This window comes from Corvus hawaiiensis, chromosome 1 (assembly GCF_020740725.1).
Source record: "Corvus hawaiiensis isolate bCorHaw1 chromosome 1, bCorHaw1.pri.cur, whole genome shotgun sequence".
NCBI classification, from domain to species: Eukaryota; Metazoa; Chordata; class Aves; order Passeriformes; family Corvidae; genus Corvus; species Corvus hawaiiensis.
Window position 1 is genome coordinate 35,004,207 of NC_063213.1, and position 25,691 is coordinate 35,029,897.

Below are 25,691 nucleotides of genomic sequence, written 5' to 3' on the forward strand. Positions count from 1 at the left end.
AATAATAATGCCTCTTCAGGCAGTTGTGTACTGTTTTGCATATTATCCAGATTTTTATAATTTTGAAGAGTCTGAGTAACTACAGCAAGGAAAGCTGGAGATACGAGAATCAAGGACTGGCATTTTTAGGATCTGGAGAATAAAAGATTCAACAAAAGATACAATTAATTTTAAAATGTGTTGCTGTTGAGAGGAAGGGAACAAGCAGTTCTTCATGTACTCAGGGTACAGTAAATGTGCAAAAAAACGATGCTTGGGTTACATTTTGAAGAATTTTCTAATGGGAAGAGTATTCAACACAGGAACATGTCAAAAAAGTAGAAGACTCATTGTCATGTGAAAACATAGCTAAGGATATTGTTTAGTTCCTTGTTTGGGGTTTTTTTAAAAGAACAGATTAGTAAAACATTTCTGGGTAATAATTTGGAAGAGTTCTTTCTTTGGAGTAGAGCAATAAATATAGGCCTGCTCTGTAATTACAAACTGGTAAGAAAGTCTAGTACTTCCTTCCATTTTTTGTCTCCATTATGATTTGAATATAGGTTACTGTTTATTAAAAGGTTATTTACTGGTTATTGCTGGGAAAAGTCTGTCTCAGACAGGGTTTTAAAGTGAATTCCCTACCTTATAAATTGACAAAGTAGATAAAATCAATGAAATTGCTGTAGCAATCTTATTTTACCTGGTATTGTTTGCTGAGTAATTTTAATACATTACAGAAATAAGTGGGTCAAAATTAATAACTTTGTATAGAATGAACAAGTGCACTGAAAACTTTAATTTCCCATTCTTTTGCCTTCTTTCAAATTGCCCTGTTGCTTAGGATTTAGGAGTATCGATGAGCTACCATATTGGTTGTGTTGCTCAAATGAAGTAAAGACACTGTGTCTGCTTTTTGTTGAAGCACTTTGTCAGGCATTATACAAGGAGGAGATAACTGTGGATTTTGTCAGAGTAGGCACTTAATAATGGAGCAGTACTTCTTAGGATCTACAATCTGCTCACTGAAGAATACCTTTTGGGAGAAGGAGGTGCATGCTGAGCTTATGAATTTATTTTGTATTTAAATATTGTGCAGCCATTGCTTCTCCTCCGCATTTTTTTCTAGATTTCTCTGTAGGAAGTGCAATGCAGGTACGGGTGTGTATGGACTTGTGGCACCTCATCATGAGCCCATCATGAATACAAGGTTACAACATCATTGCTTGCATGATTCCAAGGGAGGTTCCAGTTGGCAACATATAGAATAAACTCTAGAGAATGTGGAAGTAAAATAAAAAGGGAAGGAAAGAAATATCTTGCACACAGTCTCTAGCGATAGTGCCTTTGCTTGTAATCCAGGATAGCTCCATTGTGGAAAAATCTCATTCAAGAGGTTTGTAAAAGCTGGAAGGTATCTTCTTACGGTTCCTGTTGGCAGGCCATAAAGTGGGCCAGTTTAGAGCTACAGGTTTTCTAGCCTCAGACCAAAAGGTTTTTAGTAATACAGTGCCTACAAGGACCTTCCCAGCAGGTGTAAGTTGTCTTAGTCTGTTGGGCAGGTTTCTGCAGGTTTCTGCTTCAGTTGATTGTATGCTCTGAGGTTTGTATCTTGCCTTTTTTGCACTGGATATGTTCTCTGTCACAGCACTTACAAGCCCTGTTCATATTGCCATTTTGTGTGTGCAAAGTGCTTCTCAGGATGAGCCCAAGAGCTTGTTTTGACTTCCAGGCTCAGGAGAGCAAACACAGCTGGTGCCAAAAATGTCTTGTAGCTAAAACATATTGAGGACAATTGTGATAGATATTCTTGTGATAGGTAGAGTCAGAAATCATTCTGACTAAATAAGGAAAAGTTACGTTCCTTGAGTTTTCTTGTCCCTGTGTTGAAACCTGTAGTACCCATTGATCTATAAAATAGCTTCCTCACCATAAATGCATATTCTATCCCAATCAGGAGAAGTTAGCACACATGTGCCTTATGGTCTGCAGTTGGTCTGTTGGAGCCACATGCTGTGTGTGGGTAGAGTTAACTTTATGGAGGATCATAAATTCCAAAGTTGCAGTTCTGGCCTAATACCCAGGAATAGGCTGAGATTTGTGTATCACTTTTGTAGACTTTCAGCATAAATGGAATCGTAAAGAAGTTACAGGACATAGTGTTCTTAAAATCATCTGGGACAAGTAATTTTTGAAGCACGAATTTTTAGTAACCTCAATATATTTTTTTGTTCTGTGAAAAAAATTAGTGTATTATGAAACTGTACAGAATCTGTTTTGGAGGGAGGGGTTGTTGGCATTGGTTTTTTGTTTGGTTTGTTGGGGTTTTTTAATTCACTTGCTTTTGTGTTTCCCTTAAAGAAACAGACAAAACACCAGCCATTCGAAGCACTTAATAATGTTATCAGTGTTTGGATTTTGAAGTTGGAAGGGCTACACTTGATGCAGTGTGTACTTAATTGCCTGCTAGTATTGGGTGCATAAACTGGTATTTCAGTACTTGTGTTTTTTAGTTCCACTGATTGATTGCTTTGAATAGACATGTGCACAGCATTATGGGATCAGCACTCTTGTACTACATGCTTAGACCTTAATCATGACATGGAGGACTTTCCAAATAGATGCCTAAAATCACAAAACCACATAATGAATGTCTTATGTTTGATTTGGTTTTAGCAGGATTTCTATACGTGCTTCTAAAAAGTTACCGTTGTACAGAAAAGCAATAAATTTTGTAACTCTTCTTAAAACTAAGGTATTTGATGCATATTTAAATATATTTTATTTTCAAATGGCATGAATATTTCACAGTAATTATTTCTTCAAGAGAAGTCTGTCAGCAGTTGCTGTCTATGCTGTTAAAATGCTTGAATTCTAATTTGGGGATCGTAGCCTGCATAAACTCATGTTGAAGCCACATTAAATACTTTGAAGTCTTTTTACATCTATGCTCAATGGTTATATACATACAAGAAAGTGACCTCAGCCAGAGAAACACCCTGTCCAAAGAATACCTGCCTTTGTTCGGTTTTTCCTCTCTTGCTGTTTCCAAAGGCAAAATAAATGAAGATTTTGGAAAATCAGGTATTCGGACAATAATTTCGTTGTTTAAGAAACATAACAAAAGCAATGCTCCTGGTGCAGACATACGAATTCTTGGACGTTTTGAGTATTCACATCACATATTACATTTCTAGGAGAGCACCGTGTTCACATTTTACAGCTGTTGTTTTTATCACCTATCTCCTTTCCATTGTAGTGGTTCACCCAGGCATCAGATCCGGCCTACTCTATATTCTCCCTATTCTGTCAGCCAGGCATTTTCAGTACAGGTAGCACTGGGTGTCAGAGCTCTCACCTTTAGCCACCTGGAGGGGATGAACTCTGCTAAATCTAGAGACTACATGAAGCCCCTGTCTTGTCCTGTGGATCCTAATGGGGTTTTGTGGCCTAGTTTCCAGTAATTTCACCTCACCCAAGAATGGAATTGGTGGCACAAACTGGCAGAAGTGAAGTCCATAGCCTGTATTCCAGATGACCACACATAGGGAAAAAAATGCCTCCTAGTGGTCCTTTGTTATCCTCTTTTAAAGCAGGCAGAACTTTTCTATTCAGCAGTAAACTTCTAATGGTTTAAAACACCATCTGTTGCTCTAAGGATGCCTCAATCTGCTTGTCCTTCCATCCCTGTTTCCACAGCCTGTGCTAAAGAGATGCCCTAATTCCAGTGTGCTCTCTGCTCAAATAGCAGGGAACCAGGTTCCCTCCTTTTCTTGAAACATGCCAAAGAAATGATGGAGCAGAGTGGCTTGCTTCACTGTTGGACTAAAGTGTTAACTTTGTGTCAGTCTGGATCAAATCATACTCTGAAGATTTCCCAATTTTTTTAAAGTTAATTTCCTAATAAATCTGTATGTGCCAGAATAGGTGTTGGTACAAAATACAAAAAAAGATTTGCTAGTCACCGTGAGCTCTCTGCCTCCTCACTGTTATTTCAGCATAACAGCAAATTTGAATTTTGATCCAATGGTACAAAGGTTAATGGTGTTTTAATGTAGCTACCTCTTACAAATCTTCCTCAAACTTAATTTGCCTTGATATCTTCTTGTGGACGGGGCAGGCCACTCATTTACCTACTGTAACTTTGTACCTTCCTCTGCACAAGCTGGTTGAAAATCTGGGTTAAATGACCTTTTGAGAGTTCTCTGGGCAAAAGGTCATGTCCTAAACATACCTGTTTTGCTGTTTACACCTAGCAGAATAGCCCACAGGTTCTGAGTCTTGAAGCTGGATCTGAGACAGCTCTGAGATACAAATCAGCTTTGTGTTTTGTGTGAGGAAAGCCGTGTTTGTTTTACCAGAAGATGGAGCTCTCTGCACTCAGTTTGACTGGAACCTGCCTTTTTTCTTTCCCCCCCACCCAGTATTTTAAAAGGTGTTTTTATGATAGTGTTTGTGCTTACAAGAGAGTCCCTTTCAGCTATGATGGTTTGCATTTTTCCATAATGCCTGTGAATTGTTTGAGAAAACTTAACGTGAAGAATAATTAATTCCTGAGTGCTGAAACACAATCCAGCCGAAATCTTAGGTTTAGATTTAATTTTAATTTAGAGGGAAAATGCACTAACAGTTTGCAGAGGGTTCCTGATGGATGAAGTTACATGATGTTTCTGTAAATTTTGTTAAGCATTGAGTTATGTACAGATTTTTTTTCATACAGATATGAAGCCTTGTTGTTAAACTATGACTACTTTGGAAAAGAGGGTATCAGTAAAACATTTGGTTTCAGGCAGTTACATGGAGCAGGTGTTTATATTTAAGACAATACTTTGGTATATGTAAGTGTGAAGGTAGTCTTTCTTATTATAAAAATGTATTAATTCCTCATGAATTTATACCAGCTCAGGAGATGGCCATTCATATGTAAAATTACTAAGTTAGAAATTAATCATTTTGTTTCTATTTGATAAACTTTGTTCATTTACAGCAACAGGTTCTCACTCTTTTTACTGTGTCCAAAGGATGGAAAATGCTACAGCAATATGATACACACCATTGTTGACTGATGGAGGATGAAGCTGGTACAGGACTTTCTTAGTGGTATTTGAGGGTGAAATACATCCTTGGCAATGGATAGATTATTTTCATCTTTTCAATTTGTTTCCTCTGATTAGAGTTAGTGATTTCTTTACTTTTAGCAGCCTTCTCCTATCTTTGACTCATTAGTAGCAATGAGTCTTGCTTTTGCTAATGCAGCTATGTTTCTTCAATGTGCCTGTCTCCAATCTGAGGGGATGCCCAGTGGATATTACAAATGGGGAAAATGCACTGATTGTATTACAGCTATGTGCTTTGGGTTGAGCTTGCAATCTTAAACCAGCATTGCTTTATTCTGTTCTCTATTCATCATCCAGGGATAATTGCTTTGTTTCTAATTGATTTATGTTAAAGTCCTGTGTTTCTCTAAATAACCAATTTTTTCATGTCCAGTTATTTGAGCTCTTTCTCCAGATTTTCTTATAACTCTCTACAAAATGGAGAGAATCATGATTGCTAGGCTGTGCTCCCTTGTAATAGCTTTTGTAGTGCTCACACTAATCTCTAAAGCAACTGGATTCCTGAAGCATCCTAATTACCATCTCTGGAGGTGAAGTAGAGCTTGTTGTTATGTTATGCTGTGCTAACATTTGAGTGTGTTAACATGACACTCCAGTGGGTCCTTGGAAATATCCTTCTCTAATGTACAGCCGTACATTCCAGCGCTGACTAGAAGTTACCTCACACTGTATGCTCAGCCACTTCTGCTTCCACTGTTCACACTGCCCATGCTCTACCCTTCACACACTGCTTTTATGTGTTCTTAAAGGGCTACCTAACCACACACACTGTTTTGGAGCTGTGATACTTTATATATGAAAAAGGGAACACAGCCACAATTAAGACTTGCCTTGCTTCTGCTAAGCTGCTCTGGGAGTTCAGAGTGGTGTCTGGTCTACCTGGTCGGTTTGTCTGTCTTTTGCAGTGTGTTGAATAGTTGTGTACTGTGGTATTAAAATGTGGCTTAATCAGGGAATGGCTCAGAGGGTTGGGTAGGACTGGGGGGAGGGAGCTGCACACAGTTTTTATTGTGCATGTCTTTTGACCACTGCTAAGTTTGGTTACTAAGTAAGAGAACCTATGCAATCATGATATCTTTGATGTAATATTTAACTCTGGGCGTTTTTCAACCAGCTTTTCAGATGCATGGCTCTTAAATTCTGTAGTTTTTTTGCAGTGACCACAGCTGCATTATATAGCAGGTTAATACAGCCACAGAATCATTTCTACCAAGAAGAAAGAAGTTGTCCTAAGTCCTTCATTTTTAAAACCGAGCTATATTGCTTCTTTCCCAAATCACTGATCTATCACCAGTGGCAGTTTTACAGCCATATTTGTTAGGAAATTTGCTTACTACACTGTCTACAAATATTCAAAAACTGCTATACTATGCAGCTGAGGACATACATTCTTAAAGAACCTAATCACATGCACAAGAGAAATGTCACAGATGTAAAGTAGTGGATCCAAAAAACTACCACTTTCCATATCGTGGATGTGGAAAGTCAGAGAAACAGTAATTAATGTGTGTCCCTCCCCTTCCCACCCCAACAATCTGTACTCCTGTAGCATTAGCCTGATGGATCCATTACGGAGAAGTAATGGGGATACCTTTTTGTGGATCAAGCTAAAAGCTGAAAGGCACAAGCATTTAGAAAATCCCGGTGCTCCTGAGCTGGTACTAGAAAATGCTGCTTGTAATTTCCCACTGATGCAAGTTGCTGGTTTAGATAAGGACTAGCATTTCAAGCACTGCCTGGCCTAAATGTGGCTTGAACAAAACCTAATCTGCAGTGTTTGTGATCATGGGCAAGTTTCAGTGGACCTTTTTAGCACTGGCCTTGGAGTCCTAGAGGTGTTTCCTTTGGAGAACAAGTGTCTGCTTAACACTGTAGTACTTGGGCATTTCTCTTCTCTTGCATTGATCCCATCAAGGTGCCTCATCACTTATTGCATCTGTCTTATCAGCACACAGAAGTTTGGTTTTCCCCTTTCTTGTGTAAAATGCAAAGAATTTGCTTTTTTTTAATTTAGTACCTCATCCTGGGAAGTGCATGTCACAAACCAACTCCACCTTCACCTTCACCACCTGCCGCATTCTGCACCCCTCCGATGAACTCACACGAGTCACGCCAAGGTAAGGGATTCTCATGATGGCAAAGCATTCAGCTCTATCAGAGTTTCCCCTCTAAGCAAATGCAAAATAATAGCATAAGCATAGGCATTGGCTGCATTGGTGAATTACAACACACACACCAATTACTCCTCCAATTTTGAGTTACCTCAGCCTGATTTTGAGAGGCACGTGTGGTGTTTTAAAAAGCCAATCAAAATTTCTTAAGTTTTGTTGTCTCTAGATGTTGCAGGATCAGGCATAACTATATTGGCTTCTGGTATCTAAACCTGGCTACTCTTCATCTTAGACTAGTTATAGTCCTCATATGTGAATGCACAGAATGTGATCTCTCACAAAAAAGATGAGAGGTTTTTTCAGGGAGAAAGTCTAAGTCTTTCCTCTCAGAAGAAGAAAAGATGTGCAGATAAAGAAATCCAGGAAGTACTTGAGGAATGGAGGAGGAGGTATAACTGGAAACAGGGAGATGTCTACTTTGTACCTTGGTGTAATTGTTAGAAATGAATTCCTGGCAGCCAGACTGAAACTGATGCAATAGCAATTGGCAGTATAGACACTGCATGCCAGCAGTAAGGCAGTGTTGTGGCCTTATGGAAGGTGAAGATCAGACAACCAGGGGGAGGGGGGCGTGTGGTGTGGTGTGAATTTCATACCTAAAGAGGGAGTTTTCCTCCCTTAGCAAATCAGGATTTACAGAATGTTCTTCTCTGTGTATAAGGACAGTGCTTTCTCTGCCCCTTCCAGCTCCTGTGTGGGGGTGTACCACTGTGTAGGTCCCCGTGCAGAGGGGGTCTACACTTGTTTAGACATGATAGGCACTGACTGCCTATGAAGGGCATGAAAAGTAAGGGTATTGAATATGAAAACCTGTCAAGTGGAAAGGAAATGTATGATGTTTAAATGTAACTTTTTTGCATCCCTTTCTGAACTTAGTTATTAGTGGCCTGCCTGGCTTTTCTTTACTCTTTTCTGTCTTTCCCCTCAGCACAATTACTGAAGAGATGCTCTTATATGGTTGCAGTTCTATTTTAGTTTTCTTGTTATTGTTGAATTGCTGTCAGTTGTGGTCGTAATAAAGTCTTTGGATACTAAATCAAACAAATCAGTCAGAAAAGACAGCTAAATTCAGTACATTTTCAGCTGCCTTAGTTAAATGGAAGTTCATTGTTCGTTCAGGAGAACAAAGAGCAAAATAAACAAAATATTGTTTTCAGCAGACATGTTTACAGAGCTCCTCCTTACCAACTATAAATGATTCTTCACAGGTCATGTGAGGAGGACGAGAAACTGCGTTATGTCTCGTGATGAGAGGAGGTGTAGGGCAGACACTGTGACCCAGCGTGGTCGGGGGTGAGCAGCACTGCCAGCAGCATCTCTGTTGGCAGGGTCATGTACAAGGAATGCTAGTGTGTGTGGCACCAGATAACCCCAAGAGGTTTGGCATTTACCTGCCTGGTTGCATTTTAATCTGTGCTACCCCAGGTGTTGCTCTAACCTTACTAAATTTCATCAAGCTAAATGAAATGCTCATTTATTTGTTTCTTTTCTCAATCTAACTCTGAAACCATCACTGGGCTGAGTTGCTGAGGCCACTTTGAGTCTGTTTCTGCAGTTGTGTCCAGGCTTCCTTGCAGTGTTGGTCAGTTTGATGGGAAAAATATTTCCCAGTTAAAGCAATGCCAAAGTGATCAAATGGACAAAAAGGCAACATCTGCAACTGCTTTCTTGCAGGGATGGCTTTTTTTTTTAATTGCACTGTAGTGTATAACTGTGCTGAAAAATTAGTAGAAATACTAATCTACATATCTGTGCAACTGAAATCTGTACCTGGAAGGAGTGAAGCTGTTGAGGTTAATAAACCATTGGAGTGCTGTAGTTTTCATCTTGTGACTAGGATATCTTGGAAGCCTGGTTATTGGCACCATATGTCTGGATTTCTGAAATGTATATGGTCGTACCTTGTCGAAAGTCAGTTCATGTAGTAAACTCTCTTTCTTTTCTCTCCCTCACGCTTTTCAAGACTTCTGTATTGTGTATTTGGCTGTAAGGGAAGTGTACCACAGTGGCTGACACTGCTCTTTAGTTCCAATGGAATCAGAACTATGAGGGTCCAGCTTTAGTCAGTGCTTAAGAGAAGAATTGTGAACTAACTTCTTTCCACTCAGCCTTGCCCTCAGTGTGTGTGTGCTGCTGCAGTGAGTGTGCATGGTCTCCTTAGCTCTGCTGGGAGAGATCCTTCTTCCCTGCCGCTAAGTCAGCACAGGCAGAAGGGAGAGGACATCAGGATGTGCCTTAGCACATCTGCCACATGCACTGACAGCCACAGCACACACGGGGGTGCAAGGAGACCGATTCCAGAGCCACTTAGCAAGGCTGCTTTTCTAATTATATCTGCCAGTTTTCTCAAATAAGTGTTTCACTGCAGCATACCAGGAGGAATATATGGGATTCCTCTTGTTGAATTGGATCTGCAATTCAACTTCCTCAGTTTCCCTTGCTTATGGTGGAGGTTGGTACCATTCAAAATCACTGTTAGAGATCATGTTGGTCACATCCTATTTAAGCCTTGTAAAGAAGACATGACTTGAGACTTCATAGCATCAGGCTAATATTTTTGTAATTAAGAAGTGCCTTAAAGATATGCTGATTTTTAGACCATGGGACTAGAGTTTCTGGTGTTACATGAACTCACATCACCTGCTCTCTGTAAACCAAGGATCTAGATGTTGTTCTAAGCTCATCAGAAGCTGCAGCACAAAACATGCCAGGGTGTCTAACCTGACATGCACAGTAGTGTTGGCTAAGTAGAGTTCATTAATGTAAGGTGTAATGAGATGGAAAATTCCAGTCAAGACACAATCTCAGAGCCCTTTTTGTCCATATGGGGCAAAAAAGATGCAATTTAGTCATTGGCCAGAGTCTTCTGGAAATCCAACGAGATTGTCTCAAAGTGGCTCTTTGATGCTTTTCTTGGTGCAGAGAACCCAACTTAAGTTAAAGTTGCGTGTTCTGGCTGAGCCAATCCAAGAGTGTGGCTCTACTGAAAAGGCAAGATCCCACTCTCTCCCCTGTTCTTTCTCCTCCCAGCTGCTTAGTTTTCTCCCTGTCTTCAACTGGCTTTACTTTCTCTCTGACTCTTGGTGAGTGTCTTCTACTTGCTAACCTGGCAAGGTGAGGGAATAGATTTCCTTCTTTGAACAGTGGTGAGCTCATATCATTGAATCCTTCCTTAGCATCAAGTGTTGCATTGCACAAGACTGACTGAGTGCCATTAGAGGGGATGAACCCATGCCTAGGAGATACTACTGTGGAATTCTTTTTTTTTTTTGGTATGTGTGTGTACATGTGAAAAAGACCATCATTTGCACATGGTTAGAAAAAGTTGGAAAGTGTTTTTTTCTGAGGTTGCATGGAGCTCTTGGGATTCTCTCAAACAGACATGAATCTGCAATGTCATAGATATCCCACATGCCTTGTTTCTGGAATAACTGAGTACACCATGCCTTAATGAATGAGCATTCAGTTCTGTATGCTCAGAAGTGACACTAAAAAGTAAATGTCTTGCTTATATCATTGGTCCAGTCTCCTGCATTTCCTTGTCTCTTAGAAGCAACTGGAAGTTGTTACAGCCAGTAGATCAGGAAGAAAAAGTGAAGGTGTTGATCCAAACCTGTAAATAGTTTTATCAGGAGAAATGTGGTGCTGGCTCTCGGCAGTGGCATTAATCCTGTGAGACTGGGCTGTGAAGTGTGCAAAGTGGAGATGTGTTTTGTAAGATCTGATGGTTTTGCGCTTGTAATCACATTTGTGGGAGGCTGGGAACTGTCAGTGACCTGTGCACTCTCCAAATGGATAAAAGGCTCTGCTCAGGGTTAAAAATCTTGCCTGCAGTAAATTTCAGTTTTCTACGGGAGAGAATAATTTGACTCCTCCTTTGCTTTCAGCCTTAACGCAGCACCTACTCCAGCTTGTGGCAGCATTAGCAATTTGAAAGGCACCCCGGTGGCTACTCCCTGCACTCCTCGGCGTCTGAGTTTGGCCGAATCCTTCACCAACCTCCGGGAATCCACGACGACAATGAGCACGTCCCTGGGGCTGGTGTGGCTGCTGAAGGAAAGGGGCATCTCGGCAGCAGTGTACAATCCACAGAGCTGGGACAGAGCCAGCAGGAGCACCCTGCTGAACACGTACTCCCCGAAAATGGCGATCATTCCTTCCACTCCCCCAAACTCACCCATGCAGACACCTTCTTCTTCCCCTCCATCTTTTGAGTTCAAGTGCACTAGCCCACCTTATGACAACTTCTTGGCTTCAAAACCTGCTAGTTCAATCTTGAAGGAGGTGAGGAATAAAAAGAACATCAGGAACAGTGAGAGCCAAACTGACGTGTCTGTTTCCAACCTTAATCTTGTGGACAAAGTCAGGAGGTTTGGTATTGCCAAAGTTGTGAGTTCAGGGCAAACGTCAGCTCCTCCTTTAACTGATGACCAGGGACCTCTTCTCTGTGAGGCACAGGGACCCGTGAGGGCCCTTGTTCCTGGAGGCCTGGCACCAGACGGTCTCCCCTTGGGCTGCCCTGCCGTGACCAGTGCCATTGGGGGCATCCAGCTGAACAGTGGCATCCGAAGGAACCGGAGCTTCCCCACCATGGTGGGTTCCAGCATGCAGATGAAAGGCCCAACGTCTCTCACCTCGGGGATCCTCATGGGAACCAAGCTCCCGAAGCAAACTAGCTTACGATGAAGGACTTTATTTTTACAGCTAATCTTTTTAAATGAAAATACTCAGATTCTTTCTCCAATCTCCTTTTCCTTTCCCCACCACCCCTTCATTGCCTCTTGAGTTTGACAAATCAACTTCGTGCCTAATGGGAGAAATGTGTAAACTTTGTATAAAATGTGTAAATATGTACCAGATCTATTGTAACTAATTGGATTATTTTACTGTTCAATTGAGTGCGAAAGGCTCTATGTTATGATTGCTGTATTAAGGTTAACTTGCTAACCTTTTGAAAAGGGTTTTTTTTTTTAAGATGCACTGAAAAAAACAAAAGAGCAAAACCAACAAAAAATAACTTGACTAGAAAAACGTGAATTCTGTAGCTAGCCTAACTTGAGTCAAAGGTGCATGGGAAGCTATTGAATGTGTTATGTGAGACCTCTCATTACATCACTTGAAGCATGGGAGCATTTGTGCTTCATTAAATACTGAGAAAAGCACTCAGTTTAACATGTGGTAGTTTTAATTTTGCCTCTGTAGATGAGTTGAGCTGAGTTATTGGAGTGTCTGGCTATTATGCCTGAATGGATGAATTTTTTTTTCCTGTTCTGTATTTGCCTCTTCCCCAAGATTATAAACTTGAACTAATACTGTGTTGAGGTCAGCAGGCCCACTGGGTACCTGGAATATTAATGTATTCCTACCACCGCTGTTTCCTTTGGCACACTTACACTCTGTGCAACTTCTTTTTCTGTTGTTTATTTTGTTTTGTTCAATGCTGCACTGGATGTGGAAGGGAAAATACTTTACTATGTGTTGCCGCCACTGAAACATGCTTTGTCAGTGCGCCCAAAGAAAACAGTTTTCACAACTTGTGAGGTAAACATGGCAGTGACTTCCTAGAAGTCCAAGTTGCGGAACAGATCGACAGATAAGAATGTTATAAAAGAACATGTAGCAAAACCAGTATTAGGAAAAGGTGAGTCCTTGAAACCTCAGCAGAGAACCACAGAAAACATTTAGTAACAGAATGGTACAGGCAGGAAAGAGCAACTTGCAGCCCTCATGCTGATCTTCGTGTTTCATGCATGTTGAAGACAGTGGCCTTGTAAGCAGGGTGAGAATATTCTCCACCCATTTTCTGTTTTCTTTTTTCAGAGAAACCTTTTTCATCTGAAGTCAGACCTTAGTCCAGGTAAAAATAGGGGAAATGCTTTATTTTAGCAGTGTTTTTAAAATGAAAAAAATACCTGCCATACAAACATATAACCCACTGCTTTTTCAGAAAGGAAACATAAGACCTCACGCAACCTTTAGCTGCCAGGCAATCTGAATTATATCACAATTTTTTCTCTGTTTCTCCCAACTCTGCTGAGTGCTTGTAGAAGGAGTTTAAATACCTTGGAACTGGAACAGACTGGAGGGAACTTGTTTCCAGAGCAGAGCTCAGACATAAATATTTTTTGGGCGAGGGGATGGAGAGGAGCAAAGCAGGGAGGGTTTAGCAGCCACTTTCTTTTCCTTGCACTTCTTGTGGCATCTAAAATCAAGCTCCCCGTTTGTTACCATTGTCACACTACATGTAATTGCCGTGCATTGCCATGTGTACCAGACTGTTACTAAATTATTAGCACTGATAATTTCTTGTATAAATGAAACTGTCTTTTAGTCTTTGTGACGAGAGATAGGTGGGTGGTTTGTTTTTTTCTGAATGACGTAGTTATTGCGGTAGTGCTATGGACACTAAGGATATATTTTGAGAAAGAAAAGAAAACACATTGGTCAGTTACAGCATGTGTTTGAAGACTTCTATTTATTCTATGAACTTACAATGTTTTAGTAAAATGCCATCAGCTCTGTTTGCTGTTGTATGTGTGCACTTATTGCAAGTAAATTTAAGTATCTTTTTATTTGAATGTATCTTAAACCAGTAGATAGAATAACAGTTGATTCTGAAAAAAAGTCGTGGACTTCATAATGGACCATTTTATATACCCAGAGGAAGAAAGCAATACCATAAGAGAACTTAAAGTGTAGAAGTTAATCGTGCAATCGGGAAGTATTATTTAGCCTTTAAATAAGCTGTAGGAGCTGTCCACCCACCAGAGAAAAGCAACTGTAACACTTCAGAATGATGAAATTTAATTTTTTCTTCACTAATATCAATAAAATAACAGAAAAGTTGCATTGTCATGTGTTATTCAACTTTTTCTCTGTTCTTTTAAAGTGATAAATCTTCCACCTTGATCCCTTGCTCTCATCTTAGTTGAAGCAAAATGAGAGGCCATCCTTTGTTTTTTTTAATTCTTAGACACAGAACTGTTTGAAAAGTTTTCAGATTTTAAGCTTGCTGAAATCAGTGAAACTTGAGTCAAAAGAAAAAAGAGAAGCAAATGCACTTTTTGATTTTTTAATTTGAGTTGTGAGAAATGCAGAATTGGATGTTGTGTGGTTTCTGTATTTTGAGGAGGAGTTTGCACTCTCCTGCCTAATACAGTGCAAAACATGTAGTAACAAAATGTGAAAGTACAGAATAAGGAGGAAACATCCTGTATTTTTCAAAAGAGACAAGACTGAGGTCTGTTGTTAGCCAATATCTTTGTTACTGAGGGAGGGAACATTATAGTGATTAAACATCAGGCAGTGAGAAGCTCAAAAAAACCTGTACATGTGGTGAAAGCTAAGCAATGGGGGAGGGAATAATCAGGCAGTTACTCTTAGAAAGATTAGACACCCTCATTGAGGAGAAGGATGTGTGTGTGTGTATGAGGTGGAGAGGGAAATAAAAGCATTTGTATCACGTACTTGCTACAGAGAGAAAGTGGGATAGCAGTAATGCCAAAATAAACTCATGGAGGGCTTGCATTAGTGTGACGCAGTGCCCTACGCCAGCTGTGAGAGAGGCTGATGTCAGGGGCACAGCCAGGGTCTGTCAGTGAGTACAGACACTCATCTTTCCTCTCTGCCCAGCTCCGAGCCTGGGGGAAGCTGGTGGTCAGAAAGTTAATGGTTAACGGGAGGGATCCAGGGAGGATAAGCACTGTGCATTCAGCCCTCCTTGCCTGGTAACAGGATGAGTTAAGCAAGTGCCAGTCCAGGGAAGGTGAGAGCACAGAGTCTGAGATGCACAGAAGAGAGAGTGTTGAAATAGTGCTCCACCCTTGCAATATTCAGCTATCTCAGAAACTTTTCTGGATGCATCTTCACTTCTGGTAATTCTCCTCTGAAAGCTGGGTTGGAGGGGAGAGGAAGATAAGGTGTTGAGGATTGTGTCTTTTAAGACTGGGCTATGGACACATAAGGGAGGGATAGGCTATGGCATGTTCTTTGGAGAGCCAAGACTGGCTAAAAAAGCCTTTTGAGACTCTTCCCTCTTCTTTTTACATGTATCGTAAGTATCAGATGGCCCCACACCATACTGCTGTTGTGCACAGAGGTTTGAGAGTTCCTCCCAACTCCCTGGACACATGTACTGGCAGCTCTCTACATTTAATTGAAAAGTCCAACAATGCTGGTGAGATGTGTGCTGCCTTCCCTTGGTACAGACGGCATCTGCTGCCCGTGGCTTGTATTCATGGTGAAGAATTAGCCTCGTTCAGCTGTGCTACCACATCTCACTGGGTGCTGTTCAGACCTGCTTCAATTCCCTTAACAAGCCAACTGAACCACAGAATGGTAAGGAAAATAAAAGTCCTGAAAGTTACTGGTGCTTAGCAATGTCCTTGGCTATAATGTAGGCAGTGGGCTTTCATGTGAGAATGGCCTACACTTGAGAAGCCACTAATGTTTGTATTTAAAAGATGACAGAGATTTTTGTCCTGCTGAAATAGATTTCAAGCTGTGCTGAATCCAATTGCTGTTCAATTGACACAGGTACTTTGAGATGATTAAAGCTTTAACAAGCACACAGGCAGTTTTTTCCTTTCTTTAAGGGAATTTTAATGAACTTAGGGGATACAAAAATTGAACACACAGGGAAGCCTTTTACTGCTCTGCTGGGACATTGAAAGGTTCACCTTGTTTGACTTGCAAATTCCTCTGCTCAAGCCTTGGAGAGGGAAGTGCCTGGTCTGCTGTCAGGCTTGCTGAAATGTGCACAGCTGGGCTGCAGCTGGGAACATCTGGCTGGGGCATGTTGCCAGCCCACATGCAGCAAGGATGAAGCAGCTGGGGATGCATCAAAGCTGAGGAGAGGAGAGTAGGATCCACATGTGCTCCTGCATGAAATACCAGGGGAGATGAGACTGTTCAGGGTCAGGTGCATTGGTGTAGCTGAGGTTTCCCTCACATGCTGCCCCAGCTCCCAGGCAGAGCTGCCCCATCCCCAGGCATGGGTGCTCCCTCTCTCTTGCTTAGGTTTCCCCTCATTCCGACAAGGAGCACTTGCTGTTTCCACCCTCTTTGCACAGCTGCTGTATGCACAGCTCTGCACAAGCAGAACCACAAGCTTTTCCCAAATAATTTATGTGGAGTTTGCAGTAAGCTGCTCCATTCACGGAGATTTGCCCAGCACCTGTTTTGAAATAATAAAGCTGGAACAGAACTAACTGAATAAAGCTCACGGAGAAAATCAACAGCCTTTAAATGCAAGAAGGTATTGATTTGCTGTTTTGCCAGTGTAAATTTAGCACCTATGCACATGCTTTCATAAAGATGAATTTGGATAAAGCTGAATTAAATGTCAAGAGAGTTGGCAGTGCCAGGAGTCTCACATCCCAGACAGCACCAGGAGGTTGTGCCAATGCACTGCTGGGTGTGCTGGAATCTGTGGGGCACTTCTCAGCCCAAAATCTTTGCTGGATGCAAGGAGCTCCTACCCAGCTGCAGGGCCTCCGTCTCTGAGGCTGCTGTTTCCCTTGGGTTAAAACAGAGCAACCTAGAGAGTGGCTTCACTAATGCCATAGGATAAGGGTTGTACCAACCAGGGCTGAATGACTTTCCCAGGTTTGCTGGCTCCCCTGTTTAGCTCAAATTAGCACCTCCAGGTCACCTGGGAGCTGAACGGTGTCTCAGCAGCCTTTACAACCCTTTCCCATCTGGGGAATTTCTTCTGTTCCCAGAGGAGCAGGTGATGGACGTTTTTATGATGAGGATAATGTTGCTGAGCTGCTTATAGCCAGCTGCTAACAGCCTGCTCCCCTTTGCCTTGAGGAACAGCACTGTATCCCAGAGTCACAGTCCCTCTTCATAACTACTGCAGTTGCCCCCATACTTCTTTACTCTTAACACTCAACTCGTGTCAGTCAGGTGGTGAAATAATTTTTGTGTGTCAGGCAAAGATGCCCCTGTCCTGGGGGAGTGGCGTAGAAAAGCTGCCAAACCCATCGGCTGACTGCACTGAGGGCTGTGTGCTTTCAGAGACATCTTCAGAGACCTTCAGAAGAGAGGAAGGGGAAAGAACATCTTTGTCTCTCCATCCATCTGCCTGTAGGAAATGAGACAAAGGAGACAAACAAAAGGTTGGGGTTTTTCCTAATTGACAGCATTCTGCAATAATAAGGCTTGATTTGTGACATCACCCACTCCCAGCCCCCCTGCAATATTACAGTATTACATCCTTCATCAGTGTAAGCCAGGGATGAAAACATTTAAAAATATTTCTTGAATGTTCCTGACATTAATTTAAAAGATAGCAAAACAGAAACTGAGTTTTCTCCCGAGTAGTTTTAAAGAAACATCACTTTGGTGGGAAATGTTTAAATATATGCATTTTTAGATTTATTTGTATTTCCCTCAGTTTAAAAAAAAATATATTAATTGGTTTTAATCTCTTGTTTGAAAGTTTTGGGAAAAATGGGCACTTTGGACTCTCTTGCTGTGAGCAATAACCAAAACCAAGGAGAGAATTCAGGTGATTTGGGATTCATTATGCTTAGAAAGGAACCTAAAAAAAGCCAGACTAGGTGGCTTGGAAACTGGTTGACTGGGAGAAGCTTGAGAGGAAGAAAAGCAGAAAAACATTTCCATGTTTTCTAGATGAGATCCACAAAAAAAAAAAAAAAAAAAAAAAGGTATTTGGTGTTACTAGAGAAGAAAACTCCCCGTTACTGTTTACTGAAGTCTCCCTTTCACTGCAGATTCTGCAGTGCTGTTTGCTCCCCTAGCTGGGAACAGCTCCTCAAAGTGTTTTTGTGCTCAACCCTTGGCGCAACCGTTTTGGTTTGTTTCCCAGTCTTCTTGGTTTTGGTAGAATTTTGGTTTAGTGCAACTATTTTCTATGTATTGTTTTCTATGCTTTGTGTTTGCCTGTTAACTGCTGTAGAAATTGCTGCCTCTTTCCTTTGGCAAGCACCTGCTTTCCTGTGTGTGACAAATATTTTCCTTTTTGTCATAGTGCACACGTTAGGGAGAAACTCTGTGAATTATGCAATGCAAAAATCACCTCCTTTACAATTTAGGGCATTCCTTAGATGGGAGATCCAGCTGCTGAAGGAGACCCAGGAGCTTCAGGGAGGTTGGTTACCCGTGGTGGAGGAACAAAGTGCAAGTAAAACACTTTTTTTTCAGCCTGCCCACAGGCAGACGGGAATGACTGCAGGATCTGCAGGGTGCTGGTTTTGCACAAACTGGGATCACTGCCCAGCTCTGAACTTGGGGCCCTCTGTCCTGCTCTGAGCCAGGTGAGAGCTGGGCAGAACCTCCCTCCTCCTCTTCACATTCGTGGGCAATAGCCAACTCAGACAGCCTCTGTGATACTTGGGAGCCACCCCTTTCCTTTCAGGATACTGTGACTAGACTGCTCCAATACGTCTCCCTCTCAGGATCACCTTCTGCTCTGTTCAGGAACCTGTCCTCACCCCCTCCCAAATGAATGCTTGGCTCACCACGCAGCAGAGAATGCTCTGTTTATTCTGTGATTTGCAGCCATCAGCAGAACTTTCACATTGAGTTCACAACATAAAACAAGTAAGCCAGGAAGATGAAACATGTTGGTATCATTCCTCTTTTTCACTGTTTTAGTAGTATTGGCTATTCACTGCAAACATGTGGGCTCAGTGTTTAACTCAGTCCTTTGCAAGTAGGGTCACCATGAAAATAGCTGTCTTTTCTGGCAGTATTGAGCTGCTGTGTTTATACCTGGACAAGTCCCCTAGAGTTCAAAGCTATGGGAACTGACACAAGGTTTCTCTGAAAAGTGGATAATCTGTCTGACTACTCAGCCTATGGAATATATTTACATTGCCAAATGAAGGCATTATCCTGCCTCTCTTTATAGTAAAACACCCAGCAACATGCAGTGACAGGACAAGGACAATAAGTGAAATCATTTTAATATAGTATTAATGTATGAGAAACCACAAAAGAAAGAAAACGTTTTCTGGAAAATTCTGCATATGTATATATTGCATTATGTAGTCTTACAGACAAACTTATGTCAAATACATGATTTTAAATACTTTAAAACACTGATTTGAAGAGGACAACAAATTGATTTATCTCTTTTTGTAGAGACATGGGAGTGTGATTTTTTTTTCCTTGTTGCTATAATTTGGTGTTCTTCACGAAGAATACTCATATTCTTCAGCACTGCGGCGTCCAAAATCCATCCAGCCCATGTAGTCTCTGTCATTTATCCTGTGAGTAGGATCAATGCTCTGTACCCTGTTTCCCATAACTGAGAATCTTCCAGTGGAACCTAAGGAAAAAGCATTTGGGAGAGCAGAGAGTAAGAGGACACATTCTCTGGGTTCACCCGTGTTCTGATCTGGCTTGTGCTCATTAGCAGATGTCTGCAATAGTTGAAATGTACCTAATACCAGCCATGTAACACCAGTGTCATGTCACTGGGGAAAACATCAGTAGAAGCCTTACATGTAATGTTCTGAAAGTGCCTTGGATTTTTTCAGTGCAATATAAATAGATTATTTTCTACCTCCTGCTGCAGGAACATTCTCCTCCTGTCTAACAGGAAGGAATATGGATAGATTTTTCCTTCTTCCCTCCTATTTTACTAGAGAGAGAGAGAGGAGGAGACCATACCATTTCTCACTATTCCTGTAAAGGCCCATGTTTGCTTGCTCGTACTGGGAGAGCTGCTCTAGATGCAAAATAACTCTTCTTGAGAGCAGGCTCAAGCCTGAGACACTGCAGTCCTGTGTTGCTTAGAAAGACATTAACGTAAGTACAGGAGCTCTTACAGTGCAAATTCAGTAATAAGCAGGGTAGAGTTATGAATCCTAGGTTTTGGGAATAATCCTGAAATGGAGAGAGTTGTGTCTGGAGTTCACAGTCAGAGGTACCTATTGCTGGAATTATACAGGGCTTTCGACAATGTCAGTGCCTTTTTCATTGCTTATCCAAAGCCTTCGTAATTCTTTTTACAGCAGGGTTGGAGGCTGATTTCTGATCTTGCTTTATCCTTTCTATACGCCTTGCTTAAGGCATCAAAGACACACAAACTATTTGCCAGGAGAGTTTATGCTTTAAAAAATGGACTGCAATCCTCTGCTTTCACATCATCACATAGTGTACCTAAAAAATACAGGGAAAGGTAAATGACTTTTCTCTGTACTCCCTGAAAACAGACAAACTTGATATCTATCAATAATTAGATGGAGTTAAGCTTTGAGGGAGGAAGGAACAGATTTAATATATTAGTATTCAATGCAGACTGAGGCTTGAGGAATACTTGAATTGATCAAAAAGGAAAAGGAGCCCAAATTAAATACCATATATCCAAATCTACAAAATTGCCTTGCTTTCAGTTTCTTGTGTTTTGAAGAAACCCTTGTTGACTCTGTGCTTTTATATTTCAAGGTCTTCCTCATGTAATGCTTTATAATGAACGTGACCCAGTAAAACAAGAAGCAACTGCATTGCTTTGTTAGTGGTTGCAGGGAGTTGAAGATACACAAAAAAGCCATGCTTAAGACATTTATCTAGAACAAAATGACAAAAAAATTAATTTTCTCTAGAATAGAATGTCTGTCATTAAATGCTCAAACCCCATGAAGTTCACATTCATAATTCAAAAGGTGTAATTAAGTTAATGACAACAGCTCCTTAGCACAATAACCAGGCAGGGCTCAGGCAGCACAGAACCATCACTCAGATGTTGGTGCTTAAGAGGCTTCTGAGCCTGACGTGACCTGTGGGCTGTAAAGGCTCCCCTGGTGCCACTACTCTCTGGCCTGTCAAGGACTCCTTAGGGGACATTAAATGTGCCTGTCACTGGCTTGAGAGCTACAACATCTCTTCTGCATGGTGCCAGATTCAAGCTGAAAGCCTAACGTAATTGAAAGCTTGGGTCACAAATTTCCTAAGAGCACCTTAATTACCTTTCCTCAACCCACCAGAGATGTCGTGTGAGTATTGCAGAATGAGTGTATGACAAACATATTCACAGTTGTAGCAGTTCAGCTACAAGGCTCTCATCAATCCCTAAGTCCTTGAGAGAACTTAACTCTCTAACTGTTTTAACTGGAAATACTTTACAAAACCAGCCTTCCTATTAATCATGAGGGCAAACGCCACTACTGGTGAGTGCTAACACTAACAAAAGCCCAGACTCTCTTTCCCCCTAGATGGAATTTTCCAGTGAGTATTATGGTTTAGACAGGTTAGAAGTGACTAATAGAGTAGATGTGAGTGTTCTACAGAGATTTCTGAAGTACTGCCCAGAGTCTTCACATTAAATAAGAATATGTTTTGATGGGAACACTGTATGTATGTTTTAAATGAAGTAAATACTGTTTGTCCCATGAACCTTCTCTCCTGTAACCAGCAATTACATCTACAAATGAGAGTTCAGCTAGCCTAGTCGCATCGCAAGAATCCCAACATCTGCTTCCAGACACTTTTTAGAGTTAATTATATATGTCAATAACACATATGCAGGAATTTGTCCCTCGTATTAATATTTACAGAAAAAGACATCTTAAATCCAAAGGGTGTTTTTTTTTTTTTTGCTTTTTCTGGTTAACCTATTTGGAAATGTCAGCCCCATATTTAAGGAAATATAATGGGTACATAAACTAGAAGGAGATGTTCTGTTTCCATGTGGGTGGGCAACAATGACTATGCTGGGGAAAGGTAACGAGGATTCTGCTTTACAGACTCCTGCAATAACATGCTTATTCAGTAACAGCCTTAAGTGTAGCACTGAATTGTGGAATTTCACATCTGAATTATCTTGCCATTAAATTGCATGAACAGCTAGAAGAAGTTCCTTAATGGATATCGTGCAAATTGCTGACATGAGATGAAATCTTTCAGGCACTATTGAAAGTGATTCATTTTTCTGTTGTTTCTAATTTGGCTGTGTTCTGAGTACACAAAGGAGAGTGTATGGCTGCATATGTAATGCACAAAAACACATGTGGCATCTCTTAATTGCAGACCACCATCATAGATAAGCATAGGGCTTTGCCTAGCATAGAGGTCAGCAGGGAAGCTGTCAAGAGGGGAGGGTTAAATGGTCTGCATTACATGGAGAAAGTTCTTACTTACATGAAGTAAACTTTATCCTAAGCACAGTCTGGGGCTAGCTGTGATTTAGTTTCTCAATGTCTGTATGCCAAGGTAATCCTAATCCTAATTACTCTCTTCCCTTGAAGCCCTGTTTCCTTCTTAGATGTCTTTTTTCTGTGTAGTACAGGGCACAGGCTGGAGTGAACCTTTCATGAGTAAACAAAATTTCTGTAGTGGCTCTCCCTGAGGCTGGCAGCCAAAAGGCCACAGCAATTAGGCTGCCCATGGTGTTACTCTATTGAGACACAGAGCAGTACAGAGATGAGACAGATCAAAAGGAAAAATGTTTTCTTGGAGAAGTTTCAGTGGCCAATGATTTTGAGCCATCATTTTTACTGGCAGCAGAGATGGCATACTTTTCTATCAATGTAAAATATATTCTGTAAGGTGTCAACAGGGATAGCTTTACTCTTTCTCTTATGTAATACAATTGTTTCCTCAAGTGACTAATAAATCTCATTATAAGAATGCCCTGTAATCCCATTGCTCTACTGATTCTTCATGTCCTTGTTACACTGTGCCATGGAGGTTTTAAGTAACAGCAAGATTGTGTTCCCAGGCTGCCCGAGACCAAAAACCTACCAGGAATTGACATATGTTGAAGAAAATATGCTTTTACTTATCATTGCTTTTAATTATTGCACTAATAAAGGTGAGCTCTGTGTTTTGAAAGCTTTCATGCTATTGTAATTTCCTCTGGGAACAAATACATGAAAAATCCAATACTCAGAATATTTCCCTGGTAAAGGTATTTCCGGCTGACGTGAGGCTAGCCATTTGGTCTGCATTTATCCTCAGAAAAGTTTTCCTGCTCTTCTAACTTTAAAAGAGGGAGGGAGTGAGGATTTTAACTAAATGAAAAACTTTTATGAAAACATAATTGCTTTATGTGACATACAACGTACTGAAAATACCACCATAGTAATAAGGCAATGAAAATAGTTTAAAATACAAGCTGGACTATAACCTGACAGGGAGGTGACATTTTCTCCAGTTATCTTTACATGACTCTCAGTCAGAGGCTGCTACAAATAAATCCTTTTTTTGGGAGGGGCTTGGGAAAGAGGATTTGGAATGCTCTCTACTTCAGAAATAACCAGACAAAATCTAAATCCTGTCTTCTCTAGGAATTCGTGTTAGATGATGACAGGGTTATCTCAACTACTAAGTCCCCCTTCAGGAATTCCCACTGGCACAGAAGCAGGCAATAAGCAGTACCTTTTCTGGCTTGCTGGAGATACTTGGCCAGCAAAGCGCCGATGTTGGCTCTTTGGTCACTGCTGCCATCCAGCCGTGGCAGGGATTTCAGGGACCCAGCGGATGACGGGGCGCGGATGTGCCGGTGAGGTTCTGTCAGGCTCTGCTCCAGCTCAGCAGGCAGAGGATTCCCATTGTGTGAGCCCAGAGCTTGCTGTCCGAAGGAGCTCACCGAGAGCACAGCAAGGAACACGCAGATGCATATCCCGCTGTACATTGCTGGGGAGAAAAGCGACAGTGGGCTGTTACATGGCCAGGTTTACCACATTTTATGCAGTCCCTAGCCCCATCTTCATTAGTGATGCTGGATTCCGAGCAAACCAGGCTTGTGTTGGTTTTTTTTTTAATGTAGGTGACTGTGGGATCTGTCTTAAGTTGAAAAACACATATGTGCATAGCTAAATACCCTTGATAAAGAGGAAGGCACAGGTAATTAATTTTGTTTCTTCCAGGCTACTATGCGCTGTATCTCCCTGATCTACTCAATTCTTATTTGCTTTTCTTTATTTGGAAGCTGTATTTCATAAAAACTTAAGGGACATGAATCCATCTCTGAAAAAACGCGAGACTCAAACATTTCAGTATTTTGCTATTGCACTAAACCCTGCTGTTATTACAGATAACTCAGTTTTGACAAGTTCTATGAAGAGCCCTTATTCTACCCACCTTCATTGATTTGAACTTTAGTGTTCAAGAGGTTTCATCTCATCATACACAAAAAAGAAAAAACCAAAAACTTGTCCCAGTGAAAGAAAAACCAAAATCTAACATTTGTCCCCCAAAGCTCTTGATCTAATAGCAGGAGTGGTGAAAGCTGATTAGTTAAAATCTGGAAGAAATAAAGTGCAACCTAATAGTCTTCTTCATATTAAACAGAGAATTTAGATTTCTACTGCTTCCTTAAATGTGTACTAAGCAAAACAATGTTGGTTTACTAAATCATTTTATCACATAAGCTGAAATAGTATTTTTTCCTGGAAACAGAAATTATTCTCAATTCTTAGAAGAAACAAGCTACCTAGTACTTCATGCTATGGAAGTAATTTTCACTTATAAATACCCATGAATTATCTCAGCTATGTGAGATTTTTTGAACCTCTTAAGTTCTTCAACAGTACACGTAACCTTTTAATTTTAGAAGGGGATAAAATTAAGTTTATTTGCCCAACACATACACTAGATTGAAATAATTCACAGTATATAAGACATGGGGGTTTTAAAACATTCTTAGGAGATGAATGAGGAAAGTTGAAATGTCACTCTGGTGTGGTTATTGGTGATGTACCCATCTGTGTTTGGGTACATAGAAATCGAAGGTGCATTGAATCCTTCAAATGCCCCGAGTCCTGTATTTTTTACACACACACATATATATGTATACACACACATCTAAGTATTCATGTCCTTGCTACAGTCTCCAAAGCCAACATCTCACCACTGCTGGCCGGTTCCTTTCCCAGCGGAGGGGAGCCCCGCTCGCCGCTCGCCGCATCCCGCACCCCGCGCTGGGGTCCGCCCGGCTGCCCGCGCTTGCCGGAATTCTTCTCCGGCGGGAAGCGTTTCCTCCGGCACAGAGCGGGATGCCCTCCGAGCCGCCGCACAGGTAAGAGCCAGGCAGCCCCATTTCCTTTCCCTCCCCACCCTCGGCAGTGGTGCCGTCAGAAGACGGTGACAGGTGCTCCCTACCTTTCCGCTGCGCTTTTCCAAGGTCCCACTCGAGTTGGGAGCGGTGAGTTCCGTGTGTGCCCAAGCAGGGAAGTCGGGGGAGACTCAGCCTGGGCCCCTTAAATAGCGGCGGGCACCGCGGCGGTGTTTACACATCTCTGACGCATCCGGGGCCCCCGCCCGCTCAGCCCCCCGCTGCCACCTCCCCCCGCCCCGCGGACCGGCACCGGGGCTGTGTGCGCTTCACGGGGCGAGCGGGGCTCCTTCCCGCCCTCCTTCCCTGCCGCCGGCCGGCGCCGCTGGTTGCGGAGGTGTGCGGGCTCCGCGGGGCTGGCCCTGCCCCACGGGCCGGCCCCCGACGTGCTCTCCC

General features: G+C 41.7%; 2 protein-coding genes across 10 annotated transcripts in view; one reads left to right on the forward strand and one right to left on the reverse strand.

Annotated features, from left to right (window-relative positions):
- The window catches only part of TRAK1 (trafficking kinesin protein 1), a 127,694-nt gene extending 113,572 nt beyond the window's left edge, over positions 1-14,122 (forward strand). For all 9 annotated transcript variants that reach the window (XM_048299868.1, XM_048299851.1, XM_048299862.1 and 6 more), the window contains 2 exons: positions 7,111-7,213; positions 11,155-14,122. In XM_048299868.1, coding sequence (XP_048155825.1) covers positions 7,111-7,213; positions 11,155-11,953 — 902 coding nt within the window. In that variant the 3' untranslated portion in view covers positions 11,954-14,122. The remainder of the gene's footprint in view (positions 1-7,110; positions 7,214-11,154) is intronic.
- Positions 14,123-18,757: 4,635 nt separating this feature from the next.
- On the reverse strand, positions 18,758-25,468 carry CCK (cholecystokinin). The gene is made up of 3 exons (XM_048299924.1): positions 25,343-25,468; positions 23,618-23,875; positions 18,758-19,565 (listed from the first exon to the last, which is right to left on the reverse strand). Exons 2-3 carry the CDS (start codon positions 23,871-23,873, stop codon positions 19,429-19,431), a joined length of 393 nt encoding a protein of 130 aa, XP_048155881.1. The 5' UTR covers positions 23,874-23,875; positions 25,343-25,468; the 3' UTR covers positions 18,758-19,428.
- Positions 25,469-25,691: the final 223 nt, after the last annotated feature.